The 24435-nt window shown below is 51.2% G+C and overlaps 1 protein-coding gene across 1 annotated transcript in view; it reads right to left on the reverse strand.

Moving 5' to 3' along the window:
• Positions 1 to 3672: 3672 nt before the first annotated feature.
• CNGB1 (cyclic nucleotide gated channel subunit beta 1) overlaps positions 3673 to 24435 on the reverse strand; it is a 34602-nt gene continuing 13839 nt past the window's right edge. The window contains exons 15-34 of the mRNA XM_054841090.1: positions 24285 to 24410; positions 22276 to 22405; positions 21262 to 21304; positions 18792 to 18930; positions 16498 to 16596; positions 15371 to 15528; positions 15033 to 15212; positions 14073 to 14281; positions 13164 to 13214; positions 12967 to 13053; positions 12549 to 12613; positions 11958 to 12080; positions 10563 to 10704; positions 10161 to 10320; positions 9449 to 9546; positions 9277 to 9360; positions 8769 to 8887; positions 8032 to 8178; positions 7323 to 7527; positions 3673 to 5970 (exon numbers count right to left, since the gene is read on the reverse strand). Of these exons, the coding sequence (XP_054697065.1) occupies positions 5755 to 5970; positions 7323 to 7527; positions 8032 to 8178; positions 8769 to 8887; positions 9277 to 9360; positions 9449 to 9546; positions 10161 to 10320; positions 10563 to 10704; positions 11958 to 12080; positions 12549 to 12613; positions 12967 to 13053; positions 13164 to 13214; positions 14073 to 14281; positions 15033 to 15212; positions 15371 to 15528; positions 16498 to 16596; positions 18792 to 18930; positions 21262 to 21304; positions 22276 to 22405; positions 24285 to 24410 (2581 nt within the window). The 3' untranslated portion in view covers positions 3673 to 5754. The remainder of the gene's footprint in view (positions 5971 to 7322; positions 7528 to 8031; positions 8179 to 8768; positions 8888 to 9276; positions 9361 to 9448; positions 9547 to 10160; positions 10321 to 10562; positions 10705 to 11957; positions 12081 to 12548; positions 12614 to 12966; positions 13054 to 13163; positions 13215 to 14072; positions 14282 to 15032; positions 15213 to 15370; positions 15529 to 16497; positions 16597 to 18791; positions 18931 to 21261; positions 21305 to 22275; positions 22406 to 24284; positions 24411 to 24435) is intronic.

Here is a 24435-nt window from a genome sequence, read left to right on the forward strand (position 1 = left end):
GGACTTTCCTCCCTCCGCAGATATCCAGATCTAGACGGGTTTGGGGTCGCTCAGGTCTGCTGCTCCAAGCGTTGGCTGTAATCAAGAGAAGTGGTTTAATTGCACAGAATGAGTGTGTTAATTGGGTTCTTTTTTTCTCCATCACCCGTTAAAAGTGCCTTTCCTTGCATCCACACTCCTCGGCAGCTCACCACGCGAGGGTGCTGGGATGGGATGGGAAGGAGCTCAGGGGAAAGCGCTCCGGTGTGCCCTCACCGCCTCAGCAGCCCGCAGTGGCTGGCAGACCCCCATAGCGCCAAAAATCTCTCCCGTGCCTGGAGGCAGGCACACTGGAAAGCCCCATTTCCCTCCCGTTAACCTCCACCTGCAAGCGCTTTCTAGAAGGCAGCCAAGAACAGTAAAACCGGGGAGATTTGCAAAATAAACAGCGATCAAACGCAAAGACCTTGGTTCCTGCTCCGGAGGGCGTCTGCCAAGACACACAGATCGTATCAGGCTAATTTACAAAAGGAAAACCACCCTAATTAGTGTTCAGGAAAGCGCTTTAATGAGAAGCGCGTTAGTGTAAAAAGCAAGAGCTTGGCGAGGTCAAGTCATTCCTGAGCGCCAGAAAAACAGGAAGCGGGGCAGAGCCGATCTCTGCCCGCCACACCGCAGCACCATTTTCTCACTTTTTTAATAACGTTTCAGGTTATTAGTGAGGAACGTATAAACCCCAGAGCCTAGTGCCCAGTGACAGGGCAGTAACACCGCACATAACGAGCTCGGAGCATCGTAACGCCAGATGTGCCGGCTCTCCCTGGGGAGGGTCGCGCAGCCCTTGTAGGCATCTCCCCCCCCTTTTTGGGGCATCGCGTAGGTTTTATGGCTGGAGTTTCCCCTGGCGAAGGGGACACCAGAAGCCCTGTCAATGCTACGAGTCCCGTCTCGCCGGTGGCTGTGACGGCGGCTGGTAACCATGGCAGCGGAGAGATTTTTCACGTGATATTGGTATTTCTGCAGCACAAAAGAGCCTCTTATCTAGAATGAGTAATGAGTCTGGCTGGTCTTCATTCCTCCGGTTACTGCTAAGAGGAGCGGCAGGGCACGGCCCACATGATGCTCACCCTGGGGTGAATTTGGACCATCCACAGGCAGCCCCACGGACCAGCACGTGTGGGAGGTTCCAGAACATAAAAGGATGCTCGCACAGGCGCTGCAGCAACGGTCCCGCTGTGTGGCGGCAGACCCAGCGCACCGCTTCCGAGCGGTTGCAGCTGGAAAGGCAGCAGCGCCCGGCCCGGCGAGCTCGAGCTTGCAAAATGAGCATCTGCAAAAAGCGTGAAGCACGCTGGGCCACGTGGTTCCCTGGGTGTCGTAGCCCAGAGCTGGCGGGGATGTGCCCCAGCCCCCCCCCCCGCCAGCATCCCCACAACCCAATTTATCTCACTTCTCCAATTGTTTCTATTTCCCCCCAAACACCTTCCAATTTATCAAAGAAAACAGTTTTTAGACTTTAACTGTTTGACTTCCAGCTCTTCTCATGCATCAAGTGACTTATAAACGCAGAAAAAAAATGCATGAAATAATGCAGGTACGGAGGCTTTACTGCTTCAGATGACTCAAACCCAACTTGCTGGACTGCTCAGATCTCCCTAAGACATTCACCCTACAGCGTGAACCAAAGTCAGAAAATTTTACCCCAAAAGAAGAATGGGTAAAGGAGGAAAGCATGAGAGAAGGAAAAAATGTCATCCAGTGCAAGCTAAGCCTAAGCTGCTCTTAACAAACGCTGGCGTGGGCACCTGTTGGCTTGTGCACCTCTGTGTGACCCCTTCCAAATAGTGGTCTGGGGTTTTTTTTCCAGGGTGTTCACTCCGGTGGGACCGTTACTGCATGTAAAAGGAGCTGCGTGCTCAGGGCAGAGGAAACCAGACTCACGTTAGCTCCGTTTTAGAGGGAAGTAAGAGGGATTCAGGGGGATTTAATTGCAACCATGACTCAAAGCAGACCTACACAATGGAAAAAATACATAGAGGCAGAAAAAATAGTTTACAGACTGCTCCCAGAATTAGGAGCATGTCCTGCTCGTGAAGGTCTCCCAGATTTCAAGGTTAAAGTGCTTAATTTTATTTCAAGCTTTCTAATTAAACACCATTTAACTGGGCTTTCTATTTATCCCGCAATTTCTTTCCAGACCCAAGTCTAATCCCCAAACCTGCTTATTTGTTTTTTACTTTCATTATAACCTTATCAGCGATTAACCTGCAATTGCACTTAATCTTTTTAAAAGATTGCTCCAACTACAAATACGGAGAAGATGGCTGCCCCATTTCAGCCCAGAAGAAAACAACTTCCTCCACAGTCAGATGTCTACAGTGGGTTATATTATTCCTTTCGTAAGTGGAGCTTTTTATTGGAGATGTTTGTCTTCTCACGCTTCATACAGAACATTAAATCGGTATCGCTTTTTTGAAAGACATAACAGCACAGGCCACAAGGAATATGAATACCCCTTAGCATAAAAACTGTGTGCGTGTATATATATATATGCATATATAAAGTATCTATCTATATAAAAATATTTTTAGATATTAAACCAGTATATATAAAGCCTCCAGTAAGGATGTTATTTGTGGTTATGAGGCAAAACCTAGCACATGGTACAGATTCAACAACAGCAAGCTCTGCTGCTTCCTTCGGCAGTTATCTGTTCCGCCTCTTTCACTCAAAAGCACCAACAGCTAAAACATTGTTGCACAAAACCCTGGTTTCTTTGGCTATGGACCTCTGAGAAATCTGTTAATCGGAAATATAAGTCAGGAGGAAATCTGCAATGCAGAATTTCCAGGGTGCTGGACTGGCAATAGGCGACTGCCCGGCAAGATCCCCCAAATGCTGCATTGATATTGTTGGAGGATCTCATATTGGATCGAGCCGACACTTAAGGACATCGAAGCGGAATGAACAAAAGCTAATAAGAAATGCAGCAAAGGTACACGGAGCATTGCCAAATCCATCAGGAACGTTACAAGGGCAGTGGAAGGAACAGACCCGTGATAAGTAGATGCCACAAGATATTTAATAGGAACGAATGCAAAGGGAGCCCGTTGCAAATACGGCAAAGCTGGTAAACGAATGGAATTCCAAAATTCAGCAGAAAGCCAATTTATGGCAGCCCCCAAAACAAGAGGCACTAACCAAGCTGCCCATCTCCTACCTGTCATTTCTAAATAGTCCTGCACAGCAAATAGACCTGAGCTCAACTCCCCAACCCAGCCTGTGAGCCCAACCCTACCTTGACCTTAATTATTACCTGGAGAATAATCTCTCTAAAGAACTAAAGCCGTAAACAGATCGCAGAGGAGGATAACTTCAAATCTCCCCGTGGTTCCAGAATTACCAGTTATGTATCCAGCACCATCTAATGCTGTGTGTTGAAAACTAAGATCTTCAACGCGAGTATTTGCCATTTATGAAAGCTTTTTTTCCCTCCTTGTGGTGATTAAAAATATATAACAGTTCTACTACTAGTATTATGTGACCTCTGAGCCTCTAAAACGTTTATTGGAAAAATCTGTGAACTGTGCGTGGACACTTTCCTGGCTCCGTCAGTGCATCAGCGAGCAAAAAGATGGAAAACAACTGGAATATTGAAATAAATCCACCACAAATGAATGGTAATCTGCATTGTGTTTATTGTAGATATGGTGAATTATGAAAGCCGTCACAGCCGACTATTTATTTAAACTCTTTTTCTAAACCATATCAAATTGTAGCAGCAAATCAAAACCCCTGTTTGACTTTTGCACGTTTCCTGGTTTGATTATATAAATATTTATATAGTGAAAAAAAATACTTTGCACTCTGCACTGAAACCTTCTACCCAGCAGGAAACCACTTGCGAATGAGTGAGGACAAGAAATATTTATGAAGGTTTGGGTGAGTCCATGTTTTCCTCTGCAATGTTAAGGGCAGTGGTAGCCTCAGACCCTCTTGCGGTATATTGGAGCTTGTTAGATTTGTTTAAAAGAGAGCAAGCCATCATTAATTAACACTAACATATATTCTGGCTTTTTCCACCACAGAAAACCATTTATTTTGCAAGAGAGGGGGGAAAAAAAACCTCCGTAAAATAAGGAGACCCCGTGGGAGGTGAAGATCAGCCCCTGGCTGCTGATGGGAAGAGGGATCGCCCACGCGCGGGGGGCGATGCCGGTGCTGACACCCTTCGTGAGCAGCCCGGCCGTCTCATGGCCAGACCTGTGAAACCTGCAGCACTGCTCGCAGAATTTGCTGAACACCCGGAAAGTCCCTCAGCCGTGGCGTCGGGGCTGCTCCCTGCGGCAAAACCTGCCCCAGCTTTTCCTCCGGAGGATGGAAACCGGCTCCTCTCAACGGAGCCAGCAGTGCCGCAGAGACTTGGCCAGCCGAAACCTTGGGGAGGATCTGCGTTGTCTCACCTGGCACCATCTCGCCCACCACTTCTCACCACCTCTTGGCTCACCAGCAGCTCTCTCCAGTTGGTGCTGGGTTTGAGGAAGATGAGGAACTGGTGGTGCTGGAGCAAGATTGGACACCTCGACTCATTAGCTGGGCGTGCTGGCTGCTGACCAGGTGCTCGCCTTCCTGTCCAGCACCCGGTCCCAGGTTGGGAGAGCGCCTTCACAAGTGCCCTGTTGCAGTGATGAGCAAGACCAGAGCGGCTGCTCCATGGGAAACGTGGCCAAGAGCCAACCAAGTGACCGAAAGGAGCTGGAAGTTGGCTGCTGGAAATGTGGCAGGTCACTGAGGTCCAGCAACGACCACAGAAGAGGCTCGTGCACGCTTGTGCATGCTCACTTGCGCGCTACGGGCTCTGAGCTGACTCCGAACACAGGCTGGGAGAGGAGAGCACTTCCTGTGTTTCCCTTTCCCATCCCAGCTGGAAACCAGCACGGCTTCTTCCTTCCTGCACTCGGTTTATCCCTCCCAGCAGCAGCAGGCCGGTGCACCCATGGAAACCCAGGGCTGGAAGGGATCTCCAGGAACATCTCATTCAGGATTGTGTTTCTCCATCCCTGAAAGATGCTCATCAAATCTCATCATAACAGCCACCAGCGATGGACAGCCCACCACCTCCCCGAGGTGGACGGCTGGCAGGAACTCCTCTTCCCAGTGGCAAACCCAAGGTGGTCTTGGCACCATGCAGAGACCCGCGAGCATCTTGCAGTTTATGCACACCGGGATGGACCTTGGCCTTCTTGTGACAGCGTGATTCGGTGTGTGCTCAGCTTATGAGCATAGTTCACATGCTTTTTGGGTGAATCACTCTCCGGCCGCTGCTGACAACCTTGAGTCCAACAGAGAAACCTCATTGTTTTTTTTTCCCCTGGTTGTTTCTGGCCAAGCAGTGACTCAGCTGTCAGAGGTGAATAACTCTTCACGCTTTATCTGAACACTCATTAACCATCCAGAGCCATAAAAAGCAATTTCTTCAGGGCTCCGTCTCCATAAGGCTGGATTTTGAGGCAAGAGGGCTGGCCTGAGATTTAGTGGGAATATTCATAGAGATGCTCAATAAAAATAGATCTCCAGAGCGTGGAAACCTTGTATGGTTCTGGGTCGTATGGTTTTATCAACAATGACTGAACATCTAGGCAGAAAAGAAAGGTAGATCCTACCTGCAGCACTTAGCGAAGCCTACGGCCACTGCGTGGAAATCATTAACGACAAAAAGCTTACACCCCAGGCATTTACTTGACTCCTACTCCTGCCCCAGGACCTGCTGGTTTTTCATTTCTCTTCTTTTTCTTCTTCTTCTTTCTCCGAAATCTCAGCAGCAAGGATTTCTTCATCCTCTTGTGCTGTAGAAATCACACGAATGGTGACTAAGCTATCAGAAGATTTTGAGAATATTTCTTCTCCCAGGTGGGTGCGTGCTTTGTGGGAGGTGACAGGTGATCTCTGGTGCACTGGTGATTTCGGTGGGATCGGACTGAAGTCGGAACCCTGTGACCCAAAATCAAAAGGCAAAACCAACCTTAGAAGACCCTCGCACACTACCCCCAACCATGGCGTCTGCGCTGTGCAAGCCAGACGGGTGTTTCACCGAGTTTCACCACGCCAGACCTCATTATCGGGATGTCAGCTTGCTGCCAAAGACAACCCCTGTGAGCAGGGCAGCTGGATTATATCCTGCACATCTCGAGGGAACTGCAGAGAGGTGTGTGCAACAAAGCTTTCTCGCACCTCCTGCGCTAGCTCTTGTTTTGCTCCTGAAGCATCTGGAGGGGTTGATCTTGGCAGAAGCTTGGCAGAAGTGTTGTGAGGGAGCAGCTCCAGACTGCCCCGTCCTAAAGCCTCCTTTAGAGAGGAGCCTCAGAACCCTCACCTGCGGCCATGCCATGGAGAGGGATGTCCTCCTAACGGGGTCCTGCTAACCCCACTAGCGGGGCTAGCTCCTGATACGGGCACCCTCCAGTGACAGGTCCTGTTGCCGTACGGAGCACACGGTGCCACTCTTCACCACTGCCTTTAGCTGGTTATTAATTAGTCTTAAGCACTGCATTGTGTGAAGCCTTGCCATGCTTTTGTGACTGCAGAAACACGGTTGTGCTCTGTGTCTCCGTGGATATTTACCCAGCCTCAAGGCCACCGCGCGCTCCCTATCAGCTGCTCTTGCACCTCCCTTTACACGACCAGATGTGATAGTCTGCATAACTCCATGGTGGGAAGAGCAACAACAAGGTCTGCATGGAGATATGGCCTGTTTTACGAGTTCAGCAGAGACACTTGGAAGAAGGGGCGGGGGGGAGAAGAAGAGCAAGACCATTTTCTTTTTCAGTTGCTGATGACAAAAAAGCAAGGGTGACTTCACTGCAGCTCACGCAGAGCTGGCAGGATGGTGTGCCTGCTGCTGGGGGCCTCTGCCCCAACCGTGCCGTAAAAGCTTTGCAGATATTGACCGGGCTGTGCACGCTGGATGCCAGCGTCACCCTCCGTCCCGCCAGCACATCAGTTAATTACGAGTGGCTCTGTCTCTGCGGCACAGAAGAGATGTTCATCTGTGGCTATAGTCCAGCTAGAAACTAGACTCAGGCTTAGCGTAGCCAGGCAAAAAGTCAATGTTTTTCCCTTTTGTCTTGCAAAACAAACCCCTGTGGGACAAAGACATTCTCCCAAGGCTGTGCGTTAAGATGCCGGACCGCCCCTTCACATTTGCCCACGCTCCGTCAGACCCTGACGACCTGAGCTGACTCCTTTGAGGCGCCTTAGTGACAGTCCCTGGAGCTCATCGGGGAGAGCAGAGTGACTTGGCGTCTGGCGAAGCAAAGACAAATTGCCATCCTCCCTGCACTGACCTGTGTCGCCTGCGTCGCCTGCATCGCCTTCAGCTCCTTCAGCCTCCAGCGGAGCTGCGCCAGCGGCCCTTTGCCCCCCATCCTCCCCGTGGCGGCCAGAGCAGCCTGGAAGAGCTTTGGGGTGTCAGCTTTTGGGGGGATGATCAGCGGGTCTCCAGGTGCTCCTTTCTCACCTTTGGGTTTATTGTTGTTTTTCAGCATTTTCCTACAGCAAAGGAAAAGGAGAGATGATTTCAGTCCGGGGACATGTTATATTAGCTGGATTTTATAATGCAGAAAAATCAGACTTTGAAAGGACAGGGATTTTTTTACACCTTAGGAAGGACAGAATAACAAGTCTAAATAATGCTAAAAACTAAAGCGAATATTTTAATAGTTTTTTTTAAATGAACGCACTTTGGCCACGTTTGCTCCCGAGTTGCACACGCTTTTCACAGCCAAGCGTTGCAGCAGGGCTGGGCTGGCTCTGGGCATCTCCAGCCTCCCCAGCCCGCGGCGAGGGATGGCTGCCCTCTGCCGAAGTGCGGCAGCTCCGGCGTGGCTCTTCTCCGGGATGCGTGCCTAACGCCTGGCGACTGCAGCACGGGTTTTCCCAGTGCTTCGCACAGAGAGAAATCTCCCCTGCGATTTTAAAACCCTGCTTTTCTTTTTTTTTTTTTTCTTCTTTTTTAAAACCCCACAGGCTAGAAAGCAGCGGCCCGACACACACTTGGCCTTTTTACGCAGCAGCTTCTGAGACTCCGGATAATGCACCAAAATCTCGTTCAAGTCCTTCTTATCCAAAATGAAGAGGTTAGCGAAGCCATGAGCTATGACATTTGCCGTCCGGCGATTTCCCCCTCCTGCTGCCAGCAAGCTGAGAGAGACATGGCGAGACATTAACGCTGTTATTAACGGGCTCAGCCTTTTCCCATCGTGTCCTCCCCATCTCTCTCTTTCAGAGGACTCAGAGTTTGATTTTCACCCCCAATGGAATTTTCCGAGCCCAGTTTTTAAAGAATGCTGGGAAACGTTGGCATGGAGCACGATATAAAAAAAATTATTTGCCTGTTTGAAGGTTTAAATATTGCATTTTACACCACTCTAGTGTCTGATGGGCTGTAGGGAGGCAAACTCTATCCCTGTGTTACAAATTGGTACAGGACTTTACATGCTTGTGAAACGGGCAGATAAATGTTTCAGTGAAGCATCTTTTCTTATTCACGTTCCCATCCCTCCATATACCTCTGCTTACTGTCACCGGCTCCCCAGGCAGAAAAACAGCACAATGACAAAAACAGTGGAAAAGCTCCAAGAAAAAAGCTGTAGTTTGTGTAGCAGACTCAGTGTTCGTGGCTCTCAATCGCAAAGGTTAATTGGGGTGCTGGTGACCTCCCCACTGCCCGCCCTCCTTGCCCAGAACCCACGAGCTGCATTTCCCTGGCTCCCTGGCAATGCCTGGCTCACCTTATTTCTCCAAACACAGATCCGGGTTTCAGAGTCACCAGCACAGTTTTGCCGTCAGGTCCCCCCAGCACCTGCACTTGTCCCGCCTGAATAATGTACATCTCGCGGCCGATTTCCCCCTGCAATGAAGATGGGTGCCGCGTGGGGTGACCAAAAACGGGGAGACCTAACGGATGCCCTAACATGCATCTTGCTGGAAACCCCCATGGCCATACCGCCCTCTCCCAGCTCTCAAAACGTTTTGTCCTGGTGGTGCTCGCTCCTGAGCATCCTCATCTAAGCATCTCCAGGCTCTCAACTCTGCTGCTGTTCATGGCTGCAACAGAAGAGGTCAGTCTTTGCACAAGACCAGCCGCAACCAAGGACGTTTTGCTCTGAATTCCCTGCCTGTGAAGCGGCTTGACGCCATGGTGATGGGCCAGGCCTGGCTTTCCCCGCTCTGCGTTGCTCCTCGTGCCCTGCACAGCCCAGCCACCACGGATGGGAGGGCACCCGAGCACCTTGTTACCTTCTTACACACGTAGTCATTAGGCAGGTAGACCACCGATCTGAGCCGCTTCAGCATGTCGAAGATCATCTGCCTGTCGCAGCCCTGGGCCGAAACAGAGCCAACAAGAGCGCCGTTAGTCTGCGCCGGCACGTCAGGCTCCACCGGCCAGGACCCGCGCTGCAGAGGGTACCTGGAAGAGGGCCACTTTGCTCACGATGTTGTAGTTCACGTCGATGGCGATGTCCAGCCGCATCTTGTCCGGCAGCTGCACCAGCAGCTCTGACTCATCTGTGGGACAAAGCAGAAAACTGGCTGTTTCCAGCTCTCGATCCAAGAGCGTGTCCTTGGTGTGGTGGTGGGAAAGCAGCCTGCCTTTTGGTGGCAGAGGGCAGGAGCCAGCTTGCCCAGAAGGGTCTCCTCCAGCCTCTGCCCACCCAGCAGCCTGCAGGTCTAAAGCCAACGGGTGCTGGAGAGCCGCCCTTCGTGTTATCCCTGCCCTGACGGCTCAGAGACAGACCTGTGAGCCCAAGCCAGCGTCTTTCCTGGCCAGGAGAGTGGGCACAGAGGTCCTGCCTGATGATTTACTGGTAGGGTGAGCTAGCGGGTTTGCTGTTGGACATGCACTGGCCAGCGACTGCCAGTCGCTGCCTTCTCCCCAGGGACCGGGGTGGGATGCTGGACTCAGTGCACTGAGTGATGCTGGCTCGCCATGGCACTGCAACCCAGTGGCAGCCTATATACTCTATAGGTGGGCAAACGAGCCCGTATAGTGAAGAGTAAAATAAACCGCCCCTCGCCCCAAAACTGTCGTGCTATTTGACAGCAACGTTTTGGCTCTGCAAAGCAACCGCAGTAAAACACATGCGGTGCAAGCATTGACCCTTGGAGCGGTTGGATCTCACCTAGCATGCCTTGTGAGTGCCACGTGTACTCGTACCACGTTTTCACCCGGTTCTGAACAGTTTTGGGGATTTTGTAGAAGTTCATGTATTTAATGGTACTGTCCATGCAGCTCCGATAGTAAGTTTGCCCTGCGGTAGCAGCGCCGACCACGTCTCTCATCTGAATGGGAGGAAGGGGTGGAAGAGATGTTTTAATTGCTGTCGCTTGTCCATCACGCAGGTTAAGCAGTCTAGAGCACATTTGCTGGGTCCTAACAGCATCTGCCAAACCCTTTTTGTCTTCTGCTGATGCTGAGCAGGTCCTCACATGGGGAAAACAAACCTGGAGATGCAAACCTGTGGACCAACCCCACCGAAACCTTCCCCACCTGAGGCTGAGAATCCCCCATGACTCCTGCTCACCTGCCCTATCATGACGGAGAAAGCAAAGACACCCGTGAAGTAGTTCAGCAGCTGGAAGACGATCTCGAACAGCGTCTTGGGGTCCGGCAGGCCCCCGATGGTGATGAGGGTTTTGACTGCCCAGTAGTAGCAGCGGATATAGCTGGGAGGAAAAGATGAGGCAGCTTTGAGGGTGGTTCTGGTGTGAAGGCCTGTTTCACCCCTCAGCACTGAGCTCACATTCTCTGGCCACAGCAAACCAGAGCCTTCTGAGAGTAATTATGGGTGATGAAGGGAAAAATTAAGGGGCTGTAGACTCCCCACCAGACCTGCAGGTGCTTCTGGAGATGCTACAGAGGGACCCTCCAGAAACCTCCACGTGGGATGCTCAGCTGCTCTGGCTACTCCCATTTTCTGCTTCTTACAGCTCCACTACCATAAACCAGCAAGGTATTTTCAGCAATGTTTACACTTTTAGAAATATTCGGGGGAAAAAAAGTTTGGAGCAAATTGTTGGCATGGCACTCAGGAGATGCCAAGTGAATCCTTGATTCACTGGTCTTGGATGTTATAGTTACACCTAGAGACAGGTACAGATATGTATATCACACAAAATAACTGTATAGCAGTAACATTAACGTGGGAAGCTGAGTGCCCAAAGGGAAGGTAACGCCTGGACTAAGGCTGCCTGCGTGAGTCACTTGTCACCACAGCTCACAGTAAGTCCTTAATGCACTTGTCCACCCCCTTTTTTTTTTTTTTTGCAGGAAACTCTCGTTTACTGCATGGTGCTAAATAAGTAAATGTTTGTTTTGTTTATTGTTTTATTTTGTTTTGTGTGTGGGCATTCACTATGAGGCAGCATGCAAGCTTGCGAGCCGAGCGCTCTCCCTGTGGCATCCATCCCTGACAGTGCCAGGAACATTTAACACGCATTATCTTGGAAACACCACGGCGAGGGGACGGGGTGGCCACTGTCCCTGTCTCACACCACGGTAATGAAGGCACTGGGCTGGTCTGAGGGGCACCTAGGACACGCAGCTTCAAATCTCCATCCCAGCCTGGCAGCAGGTCAACACGAGCAGAAACAGGCCTCACGCTGCCTCCCTGTCTGGCCAGGGAGCATTCCCTTGCTTCCCAGCACCAGGTTCCAGGTTTTCAGCCTCTTTGACCTGCCATTGCCTTCCATCTCAGCCTCGCTGCGGCCTCTTTGTCTTGCAGCACTGTATATTACTGCACATCCCATCCCTCCTGTCCCCATCATTCTCCCCGGCTCCGCATCTTCTCCTGGCATCCCCAGCCCTTTGCTTTGCTTCAGGGGTTTTTATAAACCCAGCTGCATCCTAATACCTTCCTTCTTGCTCCAGCTCATTGCAGCAAGCTGTGCTATGTGAGGACCCAAGCCCTGGCTTGTACCTGTTTCCTTCCCCATCGTAGACCCAGGTGGTAGAGCCCAGTCCTTCATAGGCTGATGCCCAGTAATAGAGGCAGGAGTTCACGTGCAAGCTGTACAGTAAATAGGCGGTGGTCCGAATCACTCTGAAAAAAAAAAAAAAAAAAAAAAGGAGAGAACTGGAGGGGAGATGATATGGTGTCTTCTGGGAGAAACACATCAGATCCCCCCCAGCATCACAAGGAGCTTCGAAGCGATGAGCCAAGTGCTGGCCGTGCAGGTCCTGCCAAGGCAGGAACCACAGAGCACCCCAACGTGTGGCCCCGCTGCTCCCTCCCGCAGCCCTGCAGCTCCAGAAGGGCCAGAAAAAGCAGCTTATCTGCTGGTGGCTCCTCTTCACTGCCAGCACCCCCGTCCCCACTGGGTTGGGGAGAGGTGATCCTACCCATGCGGGCTCCAGGACCCCCACATCCTGCCTGCATCAGCCAACATCCTTGTCAGCTGGTCCAGGCACAGTGGGAAGATAAATCAGAAACCCAGAACAGGTGCACACCAAAGTGAACTTTCTTCCCCAGGAGCAAACAGGAACTCCACGCCGGCTGCCTCCCCCTCACCTGTAGATGTACGCCTTGCTCAGGATAGCCTCCAGGCGGTTGTTGAACTCGAAGAAGGCCATGTACTAGGAGGAGAAGGAAAGGGGTGTGCTCCAGCCCCCGCCGGGAGAGTTACATCCCCCAAAAAACCCCACTCCCTCTCCGTTTCCCTCCTGCAGCCCCCCTGCAGCATGAACTGCCGTGGACAGATTTGGCTTCATCCATAAGTGCCCTTCAAATGTGAGAGTGTTTTAGGATTGAAATGAAGTGTTTGACCAACAGCCCCACAAAGCCTTTGGGACAATACTTCCCATCCTTTTTACAACCCTCTTGTCACCATCAACAAGTCTAGCAAGCCATAGCTTACCCAAACCAGCCCGGGACTCCTTCATGTCCACCGCAACGGGTGTTCTGCCTGATTTTGTAAGCTCCAACTCACCTTCAGACAGCGAGGAAAGCGCAGGAGGGGGTTGACACCAACTTTGAAGTAGAAGAAATCCAGGGGCAGGAGGCACACTACGTCCATCTGAAATTCACACAAAGAGAGGAACCTCTGTGGGGACCTGCAGGCATTGTGGGGTGGAGCTGCAAGCCAAGGCTTAAAGATTCAATTTAATAGATAACATTATGTCAAACCTTAAAGCGTTGTGATCGCAGGTAGTTCTCTTTCATGGCCTTTTTATCGGTCTGGTTGGAAATAGGAGGGGGAGAGAGAGGGGAAGATCGATCATTGCTTACAGAAAGGAAAGTCATGGCCAACATGGTCCAGGACTTCCAAAACAGGGAAGATGTGCTCTTCGTGCCTGGGAAGGGGAGCAGAGCAAGAGGAGCAGAAATAGTCCTGGCCGTATGACATCTTCCCATCCTATCCTGGGACCTCCTGTGCACGTTTTGCATCCCAGAGACAGCACATTGCAGTGTTAGCACCACAAAAGCCAGAGTTTACAGGAGAAACCTCCCTGTCTGAGCATACCCTCAAGGCCTTATTTTTTACAGCTTATTTAATTGGATATGGAGACAAAATCAAGGGCTTTCACTTATCTCAGGCGCGTGATCTATGTGTTCAGATTGCAATCGCTTTTGTCCTATCACTAATGCATTCTGCCTAGCTGTGCTCCTGAAAATCAAACCCAGAGTTTATGATGCCGTCTGCTCACGGTTAGCAGCGTACGGCCGTGCTGGGGCTAGTTGGTGTGCACTTCATCACACCGCTAGCATGACCATGCTGTGGTGCAACACCGTCTGAGCATCCCTACCCAGGAGCGGGGCTGCCACGGACCACACACTTTCTAGATGGGCTGGTATTGACTTTGGGGGAAAAAATGCATATGTTTGGCAGACAAAAAGACTGCCGGCTTATCCACTACATAGCAGGAAAGATGCTTGCAAGTCCTCCAAGAGTGGACACAGCCCTGATGGCCACAGCTCTGGTGGGAGAGCTCAGTTCGGAGATCAGTGACCAGCACCACCCACGCCACGCAGGGTGATGGGGTGGGAGGTCCCCACAGCCGGTCCCCAGGTGGGATGCAGCGTGCTGCCACTCACTATTATGTCTCCCCCCCGGACAAACTGCAGCCGGGTCTGAAAGATGAGGATGTCCAGCAGATAGATGAGGTCACAGAGGTAGTCCACGAGCAGCCAGCAGTGGATGTTTGCCGGTGTCTGGTAGGGAAAAGCCCAGCGGACGGGGATCAGCCAGCAGTTCCAGTTCCAGGCCATGACAACGAAGAACAGCCACAGCACGTACATCAGATCTGTGCACAGGAAACCGTGCCACGATTAGCCGGGCATGTGTCCCTCGTCCATGTGAATTTGCTGTGCAAAAGGGTTTTCATCCCCTGACCTGCCCTGAGTGCAAAGGGGAAACCCACAGGAGGTCTCTTATTGACAGCATTTGACTGCAAGTAGATTTAGTTGCTCTAGATGCAAAGTGAATACCACCGGTTGCAGAGCACATTGCTTTTTAAGAGAAAGCCTCTTCTAACTTTGCTGATTCAACTAGGTTTGCTTTCGCTTTGCTCCCACAGTACCGACATTCTCTGCTTTTTTCCCCTTGAGGGTATGCAGAGCCAACTGATGGCTGCCCGAGCGTGAGGGCTTCGAAACAGCACAGACCAAGGAAGGAGCTGGGCTCCTGCGAGGTGGCCACCGGACAGTGGATTTTTCTTTTGTGATTTTTATTTTTATTTGGGGTGTCCACATCACAGGGACAGCGTTTTCCCACTGAAAAGCCTGAAAAGCAGAAGAAAGCTGTCCCTTCCCTGCCCGGTCATGCTCCTGACGCCCAGCGCTACTGGGAAGTATTTAGGAAAGCCTGTGCCTTGCAGAGGAATTTAAAACTCTGGTTTTTTAGTAGACAGGTGTAAGCTAAGTTGCTCCTTGTTTAGTTGCCCTCCCTTCTCTACAAGGTCTCATCTTTTACACCTCCTCCTCTCCTTACCCCCTCTCCCCCGGCCCCATCAGCTTGCCCCCAGCCCGGGTGCCTGGTCGTGCTCCATCACTCACTGGTGAGCGGGTCGATGCTGCTGGGGAACTGGTAGTTTTTCAGACGGTCCAGCCACGGCCGGTACTTGAACGCGCAGCACAGCATCTCACAGTAGTGCTCGTCCCCCGCCAGCTTGTCCCCCTCCGGCTCCCCCCCGGGAGGAGGCACCGGTGCTGCTGCCGGCGCCGGCTTGGCAGGGGCTGGGAGAGGCCACACGGTTATTTTAAAGGGCAGAAAAATCTCCTTTCTGCAATTTGTTTTGAGGTCTTTAAATTGTTAATAAAGCAGTTGTCTCCCTGAAAACACAGCGTGCGTGGGGACCCATCAGCCAAACGCTCCCAGCCCCACTCGAACTCACATGCTGCAGGGCTCTCATCATCCGAGGTGACATCGGGGTCCGTTAGCTTCTCCTTCACCTTCTCGGTCCTCTCTTTGAAGAGCTTCACCAGCTCCTGGAGCCGGTTGTTGATGACGGCACTGCTCAGGCTCGTGGCTGAACCGATGCGCCCGGGCAGGCTGCGAGGAGACCGTCAGGCGATGCGTGCGGGTAGGACAGCCTGAGGGTGGGTTCACGACCCTTTTTTTTTAACCTACAGGATCCTGAATTAGGATTTACCCATATTTATTTGGCTATTGTGTGATCAGAAGAACACAAGTTAAGGTGGTTTCGGTAAAATAACATCAAGCAGCACCAGCCTGAGCTCATCCTTGCCCTGGGGTGCGAGATGCCCTCAGAGGGACTTGGAAAGCACCGAGATCCCAGACTGGAATGCAGGTACTTGGGAGAAGAAGATTTTGGAAGAATTATGGGGTGAAAATGTGCACCAAGCCTCTGAATTTATAAATAATATTGTCTCTTTTCAGCCTGTTTGTTAAAACTGGGTTGGATCCAGACCAGGATGCTTTACATAGCATGACTGAGAAGCATCGGTACGAGGGAGGACAAACACAAGCTCATTTGCTGTAACTCCGGGCTGGTTCGTTGTGATAATCGGCACAACGTTTTCTGCCCAGGAAGAAGGCAAAGTCCTGCAGCACGTGGAGGTGCAGACCCTCCCCAAGATTTTGCTTCCCAGAGAGGGCAGGGAAGCTGGGACCTGGGGTGTGTGATACACAGCTTGCGCTCACTTCCTACGCAGAAGAAAAAGGTTATTTCTCCACAATCGGTGAAAACAAGGTGTCCCTATAGTGTATGTACCTCAAAGGTGCATCTCCTCTGTGGTTAAATCTAGTCTTAAGGAGACTATTTCCACCTGGATCCAGGAAAAACAAGGGAGCAGTTTCTGCTCCAGGGAGCATCGTGATCATTATTTTTGGAGAGGGGGGTGCATTACTCATCACACAGTGCGAGACCCGCTGCGGGCACAGCTCCCTCTCCCTTTGGTATCCCAGCACTTCCAGGATCTTTGTTATTTCCACCTGAGCCCCGGGATCCAAACCCCCAGGAGCTCGTCTGATGCAGAGCCCCTTGGTCCCACCACGCACCTTTCCCTCTGCTCCTCATCGCAGCCCAGCAGCGCTCGGGTGGACGACTGGCTCAGCGGTCCCTCATCCAGACCATCTGCTGGGGCCAGCAGCTTCCTCCTGTGGACACAAACGCAGCGACTGAGGCTCAGCTTCTCCCACACCCTCAGCCACCTTCTCCCCCTCCTCCTCCTCCCAGGTCTCATCTGTTTTCCACTTCCCCTTCTCCTACCAGGGTCAGTTTTCCCCTAATTTTTGGCATTGCCTGAAGTCCGTGGGAGCAAACCACCCTGCTCCTTTGCTGCTAAAGCCCTATTTCTTCCTGGGCACCACCGAGCCCACGGCTGCACGGGCATGCAGCTGCGCAGCCCGGTTCGGGCACATGGTGAGATGCATGGAGGGTGGGCACCACTCCATGCCAGTGTCCAGTGCTGCACCATCATGCCGTCGCACTTCAAGAGACAGGCAAGGAAAATGCAATGCCGGTAAGGTGGAGCAAAAAAGCGAAATCTGGAAAAAAGGGAAGGTGCTGGGGACACCGCCTGGCTCTGAGCTGCCTCCGTAGCACCTTAAGCCTCTGAGACAAAGAGCGAATTGCAGAGCAGCGAGTACATAACATGGGCTCTCCAACAGCTGCTGAGACCTGCAAAGCCAAGTGCAAAGTGGGACAGCCAAGAATGGCTCCAGGTTCAAGAGGAGCCCTGTAAACGCCGTCCTGGTGATGCCGATGTCTGCCTAGAAGATGTGTCGCAAGGCAGCTGGTGGGTCCCTTTGGCACACACGGGTTTCTGGGACAACTTCCTGACAGGTGGGCAAGCAACGTGGCAGGAGGAGCTCTGAATATGAAGATGTTCCAGTGTCTCACCACCCTCATCGTACAACACTTCTTCCTTACGTCCAGTCTAGACCTGCCCTCTTTCCGTTTAAAACAGTTGCCCCTTGTCCTGTCACTGCAGGCCCTGGTAAAAAGTTTCTCTCTGTCTCATAAGGCCATCCTAACGTATCGAAAGGCCACAATAAGGTCTTGATAAAACACTTGATAAAAAATTATGGTGGGGACAGAAATGAACATAGATAAGTGGATCTAAATAGAACTAAGGTTGTGCCTCTGGGTTGCTCCTGGGCTCCAAAGACGTCCAAGATGTGCTGGGATGCGCAACATGGGCGTTAATCTGAGTTGTCGTGCGTTTTCTATGTCAGCTGAAGGCGTATGAGAAAGCCCATCGCCCTGACCCTGACTCCAAGCGAGAGCTGCCGTGCTTGCTGATGGGACTGGAAAACATGGACTTTTCTGTCTCAGAAAAACATCCTGTGCTGTTCATTAACTCAAGAGAGAAGAAACGCATCCTGAGCAGTGACTGCCAAAGATGTTTCCGCAGACTGATCCCGAGCGCCCTGCGTCTGAGGACACGAGCCTCGACCACTCTCCAGTGACAACCTTGTTGTCACAGGACAGTTTTTGTCTCTGGGCTAATAGAAAAAAGGCAGTGAGATTCAGCAGGCTTTAAATAATTGGCCTCTTAACGCTGTCAGTATTGGCACTGCAGGTATTTCATACGACTTCTTGGGCTCTGCTTTTCCTAGTTTAAAAAGCTGTTCGATGGACTGGATTATGGATGGTTTTGCCATTTTATTTTCAAATCCTTCACAGGCTTGTTTACTAAAAGATCCAAACTATTTAGTGAGGATGAATATAACACCTGGTTTTCAGCACAGAAAAAACCCCCCACCTTGATTTCTATTTTTGATCCTCTGCAAAAATGACCCTCAAAAAAACCCAACCCAACAACAGCCAAAACCCCATCAGCTTCCTCCAATCTCACTTTTAAAGCTCAGTTTTAATCCTGCCCCTCTCCAGGCATCCTTGACCCAAGGCTGCAAAGCCAGAGGGAGATGCTGCAAACCCTTCCAGCAAAAACACACGAAAATTGTTGTTTTTTTTTTTTTATGACGAAGGCCTGTGCCCAGCACACAGACCCCTGCACTTGGAATTTGGGAGCACAGTCTCATGCTTCAACAGACAAACGCTGGAGGGGGGTTTGAGCCCCTGTCCACGAGGACACACAGAGAGGGGCTGTCCCCAGCCCCCAAAAGCTTTGAACAAGATTTAATCATTTAATTAAAAAACGCAATCAAGAGGCCAAGGCTTTTGCCATCTCCCCTGCCTTGCACGGGGGTGACACCCGCCACGCAGACATCACCCCGGCTCACTGTCCAAACCTGCGAGAAGAGGGTTGCTCCAAATTTCCCTGTACTGGCACCGTCGGGTGGGTGAGACCCCCGGGAGCCGGGACCACGCCAGGGCAGAGCCATACCTGGGGGACGCCGGCGCCGCGCCAGGCACTGACAGCGTGTTGGGAGTGCCGGCGCTGGGCACCGGTAAGTGGGTACTGCCGTTCTCTGCAGCATCGCCTCCGCTGTCCACATCCTTGATGTCCACGGTGGGGTAATCACCTGGCCCGTGGAGAAGGACAATAATTGCAGGTGAGAGGGGCGAAGGGCCCAGCCCGCAGCCAGGATGGATCCCCAATGCCCATTGCCTCTGCGGAGCTACCCCCAACCCGTGCAGCGTGCTGGAAGGACTCTCCTTTTCCCTCCATTCCCCCCTTCTCCTAACAGTTTGGAGCATTTCTTTCTCTCTCTCTCTCTCTCTTTTTCTTTTTTTTTTTTTTTTTATTTCCCCAGTTTTTAACACGATAAGAAGTGCCACCCGCTTCCCTTCTGCTTTCCCAGCTTGCAGTGATCGCAACTACTCCGTGCGAGCGTTGGGTCCCCGTGGTTCAGGAAATTATGGAGATGAGGATTACCAGCTGCAGGTGTTATGCAGAAACTCAGGGTCCGGAAAACCTCCTGGGTCTTCTGAACATAAACATGTGGATCATGCAAGCTCCAAATTACACGAGCGTTTGCTTTTCATGCAGAATAAGGCACTATTTAAATAAGGACTTACGGCCACGCTCTTCTGCAGAAGTAATAACTGCTTCCTGCCGCAAGCAAGGTTAGAAGCAGGAAGGTTGGAGGTTTGTGGTGGGTAAGGAGAGATGCCAATTGCCCAAGGGAGAAACGGCGCTGGGGGTTATCTTGGCTAGACCCCGCAGCCAGACAGGCTGGGAAATGTCATCCCTTTCCTTAGCTAGGTAACAAAATGCAACAAGTTCCTGCAGGATTTCTTCTAAGGGGGGGTTTTCACACATCTGAAAGACCTCGTGCGTCCCCTCCTGTCCCACGCTGATGTGGGACCAGTGGATCAGAGCGTGACTTGATCAAATCACTGAGAAAAAGCCTGTTTGGGTTGCAAAGTTAAAATCCCATTGCAATTAAGGAAAAGCAGCAGAATTTCACTTGCTGGTTAAAAACAAAGCAAAGCTACAGAAACAGAATTTGTACTTCTGGGTTAAAAGGCAGAAAACCGTGAATGGCAAGCCTCCATCTTAGCGTACTCTTAGTATGAGTGGGTTGCATGAATGCTAAGGAGAAAACACGTGTGCAGCGGATATTTAACCCTCTGCCTGCAGGTGCTTTGGGAGAGTTTTTAGCCAAGCACGTCAAAACATATAGCGTATCATTTACAGATATTTGGAGACACTCTCTAGGGGTTAACTAGAAAGGCACATAGTGATGAGGCGGAAGCAGACAAACACATGAATTTTGTTCCCCAGCCTCTGTGCTGCAACACGAAGCATGCTTTTATTTTTTTTATTTTTTTTTCCCCCCCAAAAGCAGCTACTCCAAGGAATAACCCCTTGCCCCCCTCAAGCTATGCAAGCCCATCGTCAAAGCCGCCATCTCTAATACCTAGGGGGGATTGCTCCTCACTGCAAAAATTGGGGTTGACAACTCCAGCCTTTGGCTTGCTGGCGACAAGGACGGGGAGGCGGGAGGCAGTGGTGGCTCGGTAGCTGGGGACATTGGGGAGCTGCTCTAGTGTGCCACAGCCGGGAGGGGAGGCATCCCCGCTGTCGAGCGGCTTGTCATGCACCAGCCGATCTAGCTCGACGTCTCGGGCACGCTTGGACATGCTGCTAGGCGCCTAGGTGCTTCAAGCAAAGGACAAGGCATCTGAAGCTGCAACAGAACAAGAGTGGATTGAGACAGGATGGTTACGTCAGCACAGAGAACTGCAGGGCTGCCAGGGCTTTTGTGGCCACCCGCCACTCAACGGAAGTTGGTAGCAGCAGTGGTGAGCCTCCTACCACGTGCTTTTCTAGCATCGCTGCAACATTGGGGTGCTCTGCAGGGCTGCGTGAGGAGAGAAATTTCCTGCCCGAGAGGTCAAGCTGTCCCTTGTGCAACCGCCCCGACGTCGGTGGAGTTATTCCAGGACCTGCCTTTGCTCACTCGGGCTGTGATGGGAGCTCACCACCTAACTTTCATTACCAACCCATTACCTCCTAAAAGGTTATATTAAAATGCACTTTATGTCACTGGTTATTTCCCAAATTGAGCAAAGTGGTAGAGAAAAATCCTTTTTATCCCCCCTACATTCTTCAGCTGAAGGAGAAACTCATTGCACATCAGAGACCGCTTAATCAACAAGACCAAGTACTGCGTAAGCACCAGCCTTTCAGAGCTGGTGACAATATTGCTATTGCGCTGTTCCCATGGGATGCTTTAAGCCAGTGAAAAGCCCCGACTGCCCACGCAGGCCCATGCTGCAGAAAACTCAGCTGCCTGCTCCCAGACAGTGAGCAGCGGGGAGGGAGAAGCTGCATTTTCCCCTCACTGGGCATCGCATTGCCTGCTTTGGTTCATCTTAATTTGACATTGTGCTGCTATATATTATACCTTCAGCATCAGTTTCAGCAGCTTCAGCTGTCTCCTCTTCCACCTTTAAAACAAAAAAAGCCATTTTAAGGAGAAAAAGACCTGCTCCCTCAATAACAGAGCAGACTTTGCAGCTTGATTGGGTGGCCCATATTCCAAGAAGGCCAATGGTGTCCTGGGGTGCATTCGGAAGAGTGTGGCCAACAGGTTGAGGGAGGTTCTCCTCCCCCTCTACTCTGCCCTGGTGAGGCCACATCTGGAGTTCTGTGTCCAGTGCTGGGCTTCCCAGTTCAAGACAGACAGGGAACTGCTGGAGAGAGTTCAGCCGAGGGCTGTGAGGATGAGGAGGGGCCTGGAGCATCTCTGGTATGAGGAAAGGCTGAGAGAGCTGGGGCTGGTTAGCCTGGAGAAGAGAAGACTGAGAGGGGATCTCATCAACGCTTATAAATATCTGAGGGGTGGGTATCTAGAGGAAGGGGCCAGACTCTTCTCAGTGGTGCCCAGAGACAGGACAAGGGGCAATGGGCCCAAACTGGAACACGGGAAGTTCCATCTGAACATGAGGAAAAACTTCTTCCCTCTGAGGGTGACCGAGCCCTGGGACAGGCTGCCCAGAGAGGTTGTGGAGTCTCCTTCTCCGGAGAGATTCAAAACCTGCCTGGACACGATCCTGTGTGACCTGCTGTGGGTGATCCTGCTCTAGCAGGGGGTTGGACTACATGATCTCCAGAGGTCCCTGCCAACCCCGACCAGTCTGTGAATCTGTGATATCTCCCACCATTCACCAGACTCTCAGCTTATTGTTCAGTGCCAGCATTTTAGGGTGAAAGCATCCCTCCCTTGGTGCGCAGCTACTGCTGCTGTCTCAGGTTCAGAGATGGAGGCATCTCAGTGGGCGACATTCCTAGTGCCCATCCCGGTCCCTGCTCCTCGCCAGGACACTGTGTCCCCATGGGCAAGCTCTGAGCCCCCAGCATGGGCTGGGCAGCAAGAACTCATTGCAGACCCGAGCCCAAGCAGGGAGTGATGCCGTACCTGTACAAAAGCACCTTCGAGATCACTTATCTCAGCTTCTTCCAGCTGCTCAAACCTGAGGGCCTCCTCTGCAAAGTAGACTTCATCCACACCCTCGTCAGCGGTGAGACAAGACGACCGGAGCAGGGCTCTGGATGGTAGAGATCAGAGACAAGCACCCGAGCTTGCTTTTGTCCTGTCTGAGGTTGGGCATGTTGCAGATGGGGATCATCACGTCAACGGGGGGCATCAGGTCAACGGGGACAGTGCACGGCTCCCCCAGCTTCAGGGAGCACTGCTCCTCCAGCTGTGCCGCAAGCCTCATTCGCAGGCAACAACACCACAGGAGTCTTAGTGGTGGTACAGAAAAAAATTGCTGCTTAGGTTAGAAGAGGCTTGGAAAAAATACTGTGTGGGAGACCAGGTGAGAGGTGCATGAATAATGCAGGGCACTGCATATGCATACGCAAAAATTGCATATGCAGAAAGATACAGGCAGTATGTTTGTCCTGCTGTGCATAATAATTTCTCATATAATTAAAATTTGCCAAATAAAAAGCTGAGAGCCTCGTTTCCAGGCAGGGCTGCCCTGCACGCGCCATCCGAATCCCACATTTGCCTCTGCAAGACACCGCCAGGACACGTAATTGTCATTTTCCTTCAGCAGCAAGTGCAGACCTCAGCTCCACCGTTCTGACAAAGAGGGCTCACAAGACCGATTTTATTGGTTTAATATAACTTCATAACAGGGGAAAAAAAAAAAAAGCCTCATCATGTTGTTCTGTGCACTTATCTCCCAATTTGTTCTTTCCTGGCGAGAAATGCAAAGCAGGGATTAGGGATAATGAAAAAAAAATTTTAAGACAGCTAAATGCATGAAAACTGCAAAAACATGTTTGTGCATCCTTGGCAGGTCCTAAGTCAGAAGTTGTGTGTAACAAGCAGTGGCTACTTTTTCTCTTTTATCTCTGTTATTTTCCAAGGTCTTTTTAAAATTATTTTTAATAATTCCTCCCCCCCTTTTTTTTTAAATTAGGCTTCCTTCAAATATAATTGCAAGTCTTTTCATCCTAATCTAAAAAAGCCATCACTGTCTCTCTTTTCGCATAAACAGACAAACACATTGAAGGATGGAGCAGTATCTCATTCACCCAACAACTGAAGCTCAAGTTTCTATAGCGGAGGTCCTGGAACAGATTTTGACGAAATAAAAAGATATGGGTTTCACACTGAATATTCATGCATTTTCAGCTTCTTCCTGAAAATCTAGCTACTTCAGAGGAATTAACAGAGACCGATATCATAGCACTAGGTAATAAATCCCTAAATGTTTATCTCACATGAAATCAGAGTGAACCACTAAACTAAGCAGAAAGATTTTTCTAAATACCATCTAGACCAAAGTCACCACCTACAACAGCTGACAATAAATTGCCTATTTTCTACAGCCAGAAAAAACCCCGTAAAATTGTACCTACTTGTATCAAGTAGCATTTGCAGGTACAACACATGATCCTTCAGCTCTGTAATACTCATAATAATCCCAACTGCGCTGAATTAATGGATATGGTTTTAAATAATGCAGACCGTCTCCAGGAGCTGGCTGCTCCCGGCTTCCAATGCAGGCACAACCCGGGGCTCCTGCTTGGCTGAGCCGCCGGGCTCCACGGGAGGGGATGGCCAAGGGCTGTGGTTGCTATGGGCAGCCGCGATGGAGATGAAGCCCGCGTCGCCAAGAGACACTCGCCTGTCACCAGGTACCGCGTCAGCAGCGAGCCCTGGGGTGAGCTGGTTTGCGAAAGCATCCCTCCAGAAACAAGCATCCCTCCAGAAACAAGCATCCCTCCAGAAACAAGCATCCCTCCCGAGCGCATCCCAGCTGCCTGCCAGGCTGGGGAGCTCTGCTCTGCCAAGAGCAGCTCGCTTGTCCACGGGTGTTTCAACCTCTCCAGCTTCTGAATGCAGCTGAAACAACAACAGTGTTCACACTCGTTTCCGACAAGGCCGTAAAGGCACCGGGAGCCACTCACCTCACGCTCTCCTCCACTTCCTCCTCCTCCTTCTTCTCCTCCTCCACTTCCTCCCCCTCCTCCTCTTCCTTTTCCTCTTCCTCCTTCTCCTCCTCCTCAGCAGCACTCAGGGAGCACAGCCATAGCCTAGGAAGGAGGAACTCATCAGGTG

The sequence above is a fragment of the Grus americana genome, chromosome 13 (assembly GCF_028858705.1).
Source record: "Grus americana isolate bGruAme1 chromosome 13, bGruAme1.mat, whole genome shotgun sequence".
Lineage (NCBI taxonomy): Eukaryota > Metazoa > Chordata > Aves > Gruiformes > Gruidae > Grus > Grus americana.